Below are 11,404 nucleotides of genomic sequence, written 5' to 3' on the forward strand. Positions count from 1 at the left end.
AATTAATATTTTGATACAAAGCTGCCACAATCCATGGAGGAGATGAGGAGTATACTGAGAACCAAGTGGAAGCAGCATCAGTTCATTAGTGTGGTTACCAGCCGGAATGTTCTGCTGATTAAAACTCAACCTGAGTCCAAAAATAAGGAACAAACTCTTTCTTGTTGGGAATTGTGTCATGGTTTCTTATCAGGTTGCCAGCATTTACCTGTGTTGTAGTTGCTGCTGTATTTATTATACTGGAGTTATTGTAGTGTTGGTGATAGGATTCTATCTGTTTCCATCATTTTAGCCTCTTAATAATCCTACTTGGTTTCTCCAGCAAATAAACTTTGGAACTGAGGTTGGACTTCATAAAGGGCCAAACACTGCTGGAGGTTAGTGCTAGTTTTGGTTCAGTCATGAGGAAAGATCATCTCTGACTGCAAGGCCAAGTTGGATGGCACTTGGAGCAACCTGGGCTAGTGGAAGGTGTCCCTGCCCATGGCAGGGAGTGGAAATGGATGGGCTTTGAGATTCCTTCCAACCCAAACCATTCTAGGATGATTCTATGATTATTTCTCCCTCTGAGCAGGGTTTTACAAGTTGAGTATTTCTTGATATGAGAAGCAGAGACTTCAAGCACACAAACACCTTCTGAAACACAAGCACTGACTCTTTTTTTCACCTTTATTTTAGGAATACTTTCTGGCTTCTTTGGCATGCAAAATCCCAGTGGTGAGAGCAGGTTTTCATTTGAAGACCTGAACAAATTCATTAACCTTTATCACTGTTTAGATGATTTTCTAAGTTCACATGAACGTATTGAGGAAATCAAAGCAACCTACACTTAGAGATGTTAAAAGAGCATATCTGCCCTTATCTTTAGTTCTTCTTGTTGTTACATACATTAAGCACAGAGATTGCACTATTCTGATGGAAGTGCATTTGGCAACACTTCTATACACATTGTCAGTATAATAGCTCTGACAGTCTCAAAGGAAAATCTATGTTGTATGACATATCCTGTTAACACAGGATCACCACACTGGCTTCTCCCTACTTCATCTCGTGTCCAGGTAACCATTTGAACTCAACAGTCCATTAAAGAGCCCATTCCTGGCTTTTGAAGATGCTGCAACCAAAGTTGGCACGTTCAGCACCAAACACATTGTTAAGAAGGGAATTAGCACATTGGTTTCAGACTCCAACTTGTATGTGCAGAGCCTAACTTGTAGCTGACTCTACCAGCACTGTGTAGCAGAAGACATCACAGACCATGACAGATGTTTCCAACAGCTCTTACAACAGCATCATAGAACTCACCACTTCATGTTGCACAAGCTTCTCTAGGCTCTCCAGTAATCTCTGTTTCCTCAACTTCTGCACACAACTATTCATCCTCTAGTGTACAAGGCACGTTACTGTTTTGTTCCAGGAGTGGGGACAGGAGCACAGAATTACAGAATAGTTAGGGTTGGAAGTGACCTCTGGAGATCATCTAGTCTAACCCCCCTGCCAAGGCAGGGTCACCTAGAGCAGGTGACACAGCAACATCTGGTGAGTTTGTGTTTCCAGAGAGGGAGACTCCACAACCTCCCTGGGCAGCCTGTTCTAGGGCTCTGCCACCCTCAATTTAAAGAAGTTCTTCCTCATGTAGAGGTGGAACTTCTTGTGTTTCAGTTTATGGCTATTACCCTGTGATCCATCACTGGGAACTACAGAAGAGTCTGGCACCATCCTCTTGACACCTGTGGTACTATCATGGTACCTGAGGCCCATCACAGGTATTTTCAGAGTGCAGTGTGTGCACAGGGCATGGCCCTTGAGAGCAACTCCCCAAAAAGGACACTGAAACCCAACATTTGAACAACTGACTTGGTTACTTTCTAGTCCCTTGTGGAGTCTGAGCAAGGACAGGCTCAGCAGCACAACTTAAGGCTGCCTAAGATAACAGCTTAGGTACCACATCGGTCCATTTTAGAAAGAAAATAAACATAAATATCCTCTGAAAAGCACAGTCCTGCCTGTATGTCAAGTGTCATCCAAGCATGCCTGTGGGATGAGGCCCCTCAGGGGTACAGCAGGCAGGAAAAGTAGACACACCTCATCCTTAGGTGGGTGATAAGATAAAAACTGCTCAGGCAGAGGCAGCTCTGTACATGCTGAGGAGAACAGCTCAGCATTTTCAGAGCTTTAGGGTAATAGCAGAACACACCTACTGTGGGCAACACCTGAAGAAAAGGCAGTTTAGGAGGTAAGCTGGAATATGGTCACCTGTATCATCAGAATTCAGCATAGATATCACTTCTATTTCTGGTTCAGAATTCAGCTATACATTATATGTATAGCCATATATATGGAGATACAGATAGCATCTCTATAAATATCAATATAGATACAGTATAGATATAGATATATCCAATTGTCATTTCCTTCAGGTCAGGTGACAAGTTGGCCACAAATCAGTTACTGAAGAGTTTAGGCAATGACACTGAATAACTTGAGCAATTTTTTGCAGGGTGGGTGAGAAGAGCAATCAGTGAATAAATCTCTGATGGGAATCACTTTGCCCTTCTGTGGGCAGGTGCTAAGCTGAGGTCTTGCCACACAAAGCAAGTAGAAAAGGGAGTTGTTCTTGCCAGATCGAAATTCTTTCCATCAGATTCCACCTAAACCACCTTATCCAACTGCATCCCTAAATCTAGAGCCTGATCAAAGAACAAAAACAAGGATATCAAAGAGCTTTTGCTCTACCTGGATTAAAAAAACCCCACCACCTAGCAGCATCCCAGCATAAACTTCTGCAGCAAGGAGGAATCTGCAAACAGTCTCCCCAGTTTTCTTGTTTCTTCCCAGTATTCCAGATGGAATATACTGTCTTTCAGGGTAACCCCTCACCAGGTGTTACCCTGACACCTTAAAGTTTGTGAGCCATGTCAGAATTTGATCAGGTAAAATATCTTCATTGTTAATAACCCTTACAAAATAGCTACAGAAATGAATATTGACCCAGAACAGCCTATTGAGCCTAGTGAAGACAGAAACATTTTAATTAAAATCAAGTTGCAAAAAGACTCAATAAATAACTACATTCAAATGTGGAGAATTCTCATTAAAAGCAACAAATGATCAGTTTGGTGCATGAGTCTGAGCCCAGTTTGAACTATTTTGACCAGTCTTGTACTGATTTCAGTGGGACTCAGGATTTTAGCAGCTTTCAACTCTCACTGGTTAAAAAAAAAAAGTAGGAATCCTTAATATTTATATTACCTTCAGCAAGACAACAAAATGTCCTCATGTATTACCAAACAGGCAGTGAAATCCCTGAATTCATCCCAGGACAGTATCATCCCTCAAGTATTTATCAAATGTTTCTACTGTTGCACATAACTGTGGATGTCACTCCTTGGATTTGGGGCAACAGAGTTTTTCTAGGTACTAGTTAGAAGGGATTTCCAAATTACCTCTAAATCTCTTTTTTAATAACTCCTTTTTTTTAAACAGGATCATTTTCAAAGACATCTCTCAGCTATTAGTAACCAAAACAGTGTTATTTAGTACCTGCACCTACACACAAAAATAGAAATACAAAGAAGAAATGGAGATATTCTTTAAAAAGAACAAAGGCAAAGATAAGAAGTCCAAACTTCTTCTGCTCTGTGTGTTGTGCTTGATGTTATTTATTACATAGAAAAGAGCTGTTGGTGTCTGCAGCTTGTAATTCATGTGAGCTGCTGATCAGTGGGTTAAGATGGGTCATGTTGTTTCTGGTAGTATCTCACTTTAAGATCTTCCACATCTTCCTCCTTTGGGTGCTTTGTCCACTGAAAGTTCTGGGTGTGAATGGCAGAGCAGAAGAACCACACAGTCTTTGCTTTTCTGGGCAAATTGTCTATTTATTTGTCATTACAGAACACCTTTGTGGTGTTCAGTGTGGATAGAACAATTCAGGTTCTGCCAGTGTGGCTCAACTGTCTCCTAATGAATCTATCAGCTCCACATGATATTAGGAAATATCACTGAATCATAATTCCTTTGCAAAATCAGCAAGATTCACCAGAGCTCACCCACTCTTTCTGAAACAGGCATTGACTTCAATCAAAAAATCATGAAGAACTTTATTGATAATTATCTTACAATTAATTTCTTACAGTTTCTCTTTTTTTCCCATACTCTAGCTGTTCCAAACAACCATGTTATCACCACTCAGCTTCTTTTCCTGCTGTTACATGATACCCACACATCTTGTTCTTCTGTATTTCTATGACCTGTTACCCATTTCTCCTCCTTGACATTTAATCTTTCCCATAAAATTAAAGCACTTTCAGTGGAAATATTCAACTCTAGGCCCACTCCTAACTTCTTCATTTTGTTGGCTCTCTCAAAACCCAATAATATTCTTGGAGAGCCACTGTGCCCCTACAGGTGTGGGCATTGCACTTCCCACTAGCAGAGAAGCTGTCCTTGACCATAACCACAGGTCCTTGGAATCACCAAGAAGTAAACATTGAGATAAAATTTAATACATATAAAAGCAAGAGCAGCCTAAATACCCTTGAAATCTGGACCTGCTCCTCCGTGCCTGGGCTTCTCCACCTTAGTCAAAGCTGCTTTACAGCAGAAAGCCAATCAGACAGCACAGTCACCACTCAATTTAAATATATACACGTATTTGTGCCTATAAACAATCCCTGCTATACAGACTTTGTTCAAACCAGCCATTGCAGGTGCCAACCAGCATCTACTTATCTGCCTCCCCATGCAATCCATGAGCAGAACTAGTGGTAACACCTGAGCAGTCAGAGAAAGTAGTGTACACATGATCAGTAGCAATGGGGACATACCCCAGGCCTTCTTGTTCTTTGCACCTTTGTTTCCTCTATTCTAGAACATCCCTTAAAGATTCCCCCTGTCCTAATGTCTCCTGACTTCCTGCAGTTTGCTTTGTGTTATCCCATTTTCACTGATTCACTAAGCCAAAAAACACTAAGGAGACCTTAATACTGAAAGAGGTTCTTAAGAAAGATGGAGAGAGAGTTTTTAGCAGGACTTGTAGTGATAGGACAAGGGACAACAGTTTTAAACTGACAGATAGTAGGTTTAGATGGGATATTGGGAAGAAATTCTTCCCTGTGAGGTGCTGAGGCACTGGCTCAGGTTGCCCAGAGAAGCTGTGGCTGCTCCATCCCTGGAAGTGTCCATGATCAGGTTGGACAGGGCTTGGAGCAACCTGGGCTGGTGGGAGGTGTCCCGTCCCTGCCCGGGGGTTGGAAAGAGATGAGCTTTAAGGTCCTTTCCAACCCAAGCCATTTTGGGATTCTATGACCCCATGATGAATTTCATTTCAAACTTCTTCCATCAGCAATGAGCTGGAGCCTCCAACAAACTTAAATTTATCAAGCTAATTCAAGAGCTACTTCTCCCCAGTTTAAAAGCCCATCTCTAAATTCTGAGATTGAGAACGAGAAAAATAGAGGTTCATGGTTGGGAACAAGAAAAAAAATAAATCTATCTTTAAGCCACTTTCCCACTTGATTCTTACTGCAATTAACTTTGCCCAGCTCCCGAGTTTCTATGCCTGAAGACACACACACTGATGGTCTGTGCTGACTCTTGGCAGGAGTTACTTGTCAGGTGAAGAGGTTCCCTTTGAGAGTTGCCAGTTTCTAGCCATGCATATATGCCTCAAGCCAGTGCTCCCCAGAATCCTTCAGTGAACTGCAGAAAGAGAAGGTAAAAAAATCACTTGTGAGGAGACAATATTCAACTTTGTGGGAAGCAAATTGTAGTTTAGATGCAAAAAAGAAATAAATGGGACTTCTAAAATGCATGGACATGTCATAGCAAAGTCTAACTACTGGGAATGAGTTGAGAGGATTTAAGGAAGAGAAAAAAATTCTTTGAAACTTTACAACTTAAGGTGCCTTTAGAAAAATCTAAATAAACTCTAGGGTTGATCTCTCCATGGACACTGATTTGAAATGTTTGCCTGTATCCTTTCCTAGTATGCCATTACAGTGCAAAACTACCTCGCTAATTGATACTTACTGCAAAATGTCTACAAAGGCTGTCAGTAAAGTCTTGCTTTTATACTCAATGCCATGCTTATCACAAAGGCTTTTCACCAGAGGAGCCACTTTCCAGTAGTTGTGGCGAGGCATCGTGGGGAACAGGCTGCAGAATGGAATGAGAGAGTTACTGGAATTCTCTGTAATAGAGATTCTCTGTAATAGAGATGCTCTGTAATAGCACCTCTCTGTTCTCCCATTCAATATATTTCCCTGCCCTCCCCCCAAAGGACAGCAAAGGGTCACCTGAGATGGTTTAGTCATGGAAACACAGAGTGCTTTTTGGAAGAGACCTTAGAGATCATGTTCCAACCCCTGCCATGGGCAGGGACACCTCCCACCAGCCCAGGTTGCTCCAAGCCCCATCCAACCTGGCCTGGAACACTCCCAGGGATGGAGCAGCCAAAGCTTCTCTGGGCAACCTGAGCCAGTGCCTCAGCACCTCACATGGCCTTTCTCACTTTTAAGTGCCCCATATTATTCCCTCTTGTACCCATACTCATACTCACTGGTGCTCGATTTGGAAGTTCAGGTGCCCAGTGAACCAGTCATTGAAAAAAGATTGGTTCACATTGCAGGTTGCATGGAGCTGAGAGGGGAAAAGACCAAAGAAATACATGATTTAGGTTTTATTTTCCTGCCAGCATTCACCCTCTTCTAGCATAAAAGACAAGTTAGAGTCAGGGATTATTGCCATCATTGCCCTGAGGAATCAAATAAAGTCTAGGACTAGCCAGGTGGAGTTTTTTGCCCTTGATAAAAGGGAAAATGCCTAGAATCCACTCTGTGGGATGATACTGCTGGAGGCAGGATAGATGTGAGCAAAGTTCTATTTACATACTCATTTTTATCAGACAATTTTGTCAGATTTATCTTATCTGCAGTAAACCTGCAGGGTAAAAATAAAGGTATCCAGTCCCACTTTACTTGTCTTGGGTTGGCTTGAAAAGGAGATTGACTGTTACACTATTAGTACTTTTCTATAATAGGAAGGGAAAGGTGTTGTGAAAAATATGTCAACACCTTTCGGTAAAAAAAATGATTTTTTCAATCTAGATGTCCTAGATGCTTTAAATGGTTTGATGATTACAGAAATTAGTATCTATTTAATGAACAGAAGGACAAACACAGCATTAAAGCTAAGAGAATAACAATGCTGTGTTTGTCCTACAGCTCAGATGTGCAGACTCACTCTCACAGAAGAAAGGAGATTCTCACCTGAGTAGACACCCAATCTTTGTTCTTATCATAATCAATATGCATTGGAATGTGATTCATCTGTGACACCCAAATAAACCAGGTGCTCTCCAGGTACCTGGGCAGACAGACACAGAAACACTTGTCATATCTCTAATCCCATCCAAATTTACCATTAAAACACTTTCCTGACTCTCATCTTAAATAATTTTTACATAAAGCACTTTTATGGCATTCAGGATTTTCTCTTCCATCCCATCACCTCCTAACTTGGAGTTTAAGCACCACTCAAGGTGTAGTTGCAGATGTCCCTGAGCAACCACCACCACCTCAAAGGGAAACTGTTTCTTCTTGGCTATTTATTTCTGAGAAAAGTGTAGTAAATAGAACTAGTTTCCATGAATTTCCACTGAAGCTCAGTACTGATGACAAACATTAGCCATGGGGACTCTGGGTGTGCTGTGTTACCTGGACAGCCAGTAGTACACCAAGAAGTTGTTAAATCCCATTAAAGGAATATACATGAGGGAGACTCGGATGTTGAAAGACACAACCAACAGCAGTTCCTGTAAAAAACCCAAACCAAACCAAAGGAAGATGAAAATCAGCTTTTGTTGATGACCTCCCTCCACTCCACCCTCTCCCCTTTGCTTCAATTGCAGCTGAAAAAATGATCTGATTTATTGATCTCTTATTTATCCAGAGGAAACTCCACACTGTCATTCTGCCTCATGGTGAGTGTGACTGTGGAATATTCCCACATCACTCACTTTATCATCAACTACTACTGACAACACACTCTGTCTAGTCTGAGAGTTTTCTGTTAACTATTACTTATCAGCTAAAAGGCTATAAAGTCTCTTCTAAAAATTGTCCCTTGCTGCAGCAAGTCTGGAATCAGCCTTTTCTACCCTAACTCCCCACAATCACCTGAGGTGAAGGTTAACACAGTGACAATTTTTGAGTTTTCCAGACAGTCAAGCAGTACTTACCAACCACTTTTTCCTCTTGATTGCAAAGTAGATTATAGACAGCTGGAAGAAGGGTATGAGTGCAAGTGGGGCCAGCACTGAAAAAAAGAATGGAAACAGAAAGACATTTATCATTTTACTTCATCCTAAATATTACTGAATATTCTTCTGTAAGAAGATTCTTCTTTCCAATAGAAGACAACTCACTCTCTTCTCTTTACACCAACTTTCATGCACCCACATACTTTCCTCCTCTTTTCATTTCACCATTTCTTCATTTCTTTCCCATCCCTTTCTTCCCTCTACTTGATTCACCCCATCTAGTTCCTACATCACACAACCCTACCAGAGCCACAGAGGCAATTTCTCCTCACATGGACCTTCTTGAACAAGAAGGAAGCTTGTTAGACCATCGTGAGACAGGTTAGTTTTACCCTACTGATGATGTGTTGTTGCAATGAAGCTGTGACATCAATGGGAGGATCTTTAAACCACTTAGTTTGGGGAGGAGATGCACTCATGATTTCAAGGGATACTCACAGCTGAAATACTTGTGCTGGTGATTGTAAGGCATGAACTTCTTCTTCTTCTTCCCCAGCTGAAAAATGAAAAGATACTGTAATGGGGCAGTGGGAGACCTGAGAGCCTTCATAAAGTATTTTTTTTCCTGCCTAATTGAATTACCTCTTAATGTCTCTAATTCAACCCTTCTACTTGAAAAGCAGGTTCTGAGGTTCCAGAGAAATAGAGAGAAGCAGATTCTGTTTAAGCCTCTGTATCCAGGTATCAGTGTTATGCCAGTGCCAGAACAGAACTATTTTTAGGAGAGTTCCAAAATTCATGGTAGGAGGCAAAAATACCTGCAAGTAATTTGAATTTTGCAGGAGAAATTTCTAGTGATGGTAATGAATGCCTAATCTAACCATTCCATGTATTCACCATGACCATGGAATGCTATCAGTGCTCAGAGAGGAACAGGTTATTAACATGGAAACTAAGACAGGAAACTTGGTGGGTTCCAACTTTGGGGGTTGGAACTAGATGATGTTTAAGGTTCCTTCCAACTCAAACCATTCTAGGATTTTATGTGTTTGCTGTGGAAGCTACATCTGAACTTCCATATCAGATGAGGTAGGTACAGACATCCCAAATTTTTGAGTACTAATACTTCCAGAGCTCCTCTCTTACTGTGATAAAACTTGACCACCTCAAAGATGTCTTCACTGGATCAAAACTGAAACAGCAAATGAACTGGATAAACAAACCTCCTGAAATCCATCTGCCCATCCATGCTGTGCCTGACTCCTGTTAAAAAGCAGGAAGGCATGAGAACTTCCTGCTTTTTAACAGGAAGTTTTTCTCACTCCATCAGAGCCAATGGAGCACAGGCAGCACACAGCAGCACACTCTGACTGCTCATGCACCTACATAGCCATCAGAGATCTTACAGAAAATCCTTGATAAAATCCTTCCCAGTTGAAACCAACAGTTTTCTACCAATAAGAATTTTGTCTAAAATAATTCCAGGAGCCTTTCTCAGACAGCAGAGCGGGAATTTTCCATGTGTCTTGGAGAGCTGTAGTTCCTTTGTTTATTACCAGCTCAAGGAGAGAGACAGAGCTGTTATTTTTGTTGGTTATCTCCCAACAAGGCCATTTCATCACCCCATGAGTAACTCTATAGTTACCAGGAAAGGAAAAGACAAATGAGCCCTTGCCTATCCTGATGGTATCAGAAATCCCAAGGGTTCAGGGAGGGTCTGCTGATAGTTTTTGTCTTTATGAAAGCCATAAATTTAGGATTAAGAGATACTTTGCTGCACTTATGTTTGATGCATGACATCAAATGGTCCTGAAGGATTTAGATGCCAAACAGCTCTCACAGCCATAAGGACCCAGAGGGAACATCTGACTCACTAAGAACACCTAACACTACTGTAAGTGGATTGACTCATCCTTTGAGCTGCCTTCAAGGTGCTCACCCTTACTTAAGCACTGACTTTAAGACTTTGCTTCTCAGGAGCTGGTGCCTCAGCATCATAATAACCAGTCAGCACATGAAACTCAGACCTTGGAAGACTTTGGGAATTATCCTAGAATGGTTTGGCTTGGAAGGGACCTTAAGATCACATAGTTCCAAGACACAATCTGGGTTGCTACTATATCTCACTCTATAGCTTTCTGTCATTCAAGTTTGGCTCTCCAGATGTGTCCATGCTCACCTCCACGGAGAGTGTCCTGCCCAGGCTGAAGAGCAGAGGGTGCATGTTGAGGTCAGGGTCCTTGCGGAAGCAGTTGGGTTTGGCATGGTGCTGGTTGTGCAGGTGGTTCCACCAGCTGGCAGGTAACCCCTGCACGGAGATAAGGTGAAGATCAGAGATCCAAATCAGAACATTATCAATGACTACATCACTATTTATCCACCCTTTATCGACAGCTGCACTGCACTTCCCTCACAGGCAATCCTGCCTGGATGCAGGGACACTCCCATCCATTGCTTAGTCCTGACTAGCCCCAGAGACTAATTCCACCATGAGGCAACTACCTACCTTCAGAACATTTATCACCACAATCTGCAGGAGTCGATTCCATTTAGGCTTCCTGAAGACAGAGAAGTGCCCCAGATCATGTTGGAACCAGCCCATCTGGATCTGGAAGACAAAAGGATCACTGAGGGGACAGAATTGCAGTAGCATTGCAATAATTTGCCTTGTGAGTCTCTGCAACTTCATAGTGTGAGTGCATCTTCCTCCTGGTTTGGGGCAGAAACACTCCCTGATATCTTACATGGTCAGTGCTGAGAAGTTCCACCCAGGCTACTGTCCACTAAAGCTGCTCAATTCCAGATACTGCTTTAATCTGGAATACAGGGAAAGCAGCAAAGCATCACCACAATTAGCCTGATTGTTACAGCATGGAAGTCCCATCACAAAGAATTAATTTCCAAGTAACCAGCTAGAAAGTGGAAGAATTTCCAAGTCTGTGGCTTGACTGCATTGCATATTTCCAGGGTGACACAAGGATGCTCTTTGAGGAATATTCACCTTAGCAGATACTAGGCAAGCAGATTATTTAAATAAATTAGCTGGTGTGCACTTGCTTCAGGGATGTCTGAGCAAACTTCAAACCCTTTGCCCTCCAATTTCTCCCATCTAAGGGCCACAAAATCCTATTCCCTCCTTCCCTA

At 41.9% G+C, this 11,404-nt stretch overlaps 1 protein-coding gene across 1 annotated transcript in view; it reads right to left on the reverse strand.

The window, feature by feature from the left end:
* Positions 1–5,648: 5,648 nt before the first annotated feature.
* The window catches only part of LOC103805394 (fatty acid desaturase 1-like), a 9,812-nt gene continuing 4,056 nt past the window's right edge, over positions 5,649–11,404 (reverse strand). The window contains exons 4-12 of the mRNA XM_009078043.1: positions 10,767–10,868; positions 10,440–10,568; positions 8,759–8,816; positions 8,240–8,316; positions 7,716–7,813; positions 7,269–7,365; positions 6,560–6,639; positions 6,031–6,156; positions 5,649–5,700 (exon numbers count right to left, since the gene is read on the reverse strand). Of these exons, the coding sequence (XP_009076291.1) occupies positions 5,649–5,700; positions 6,031–6,156; positions 6,560–6,639; positions 7,269–7,365; positions 7,716–7,813; positions 8,240–8,316; positions 8,759–8,816; positions 10,440–10,568; positions 10,767–10,868 (819 nt within the window). The remainder of the gene's footprint in view (positions 5,701–6,030; positions 6,157–6,559; positions 6,640–7,268; positions 7,366–7,715; positions 7,814–8,239; positions 8,317–8,758; positions 8,817–10,439; positions 10,569–10,766; positions 10,869–11,404) is intronic.

The sequence above is a fragment of the Acanthisitta chloris genome, unplaced genomic scaffold (assembly GCF_000695815.1).
Source record: "Acanthisitta chloris isolate BGI_N310 unplaced genomic scaffold, ASM69581v1 scaffold20857, whole genome shotgun sequence".
Taxonomy (NCBI): domain Eukaryota; kingdom Metazoa; phylum Chordata; class Aves; order Passeriformes; family Acanthisittidae; genus Acanthisitta; species Acanthisitta chloris.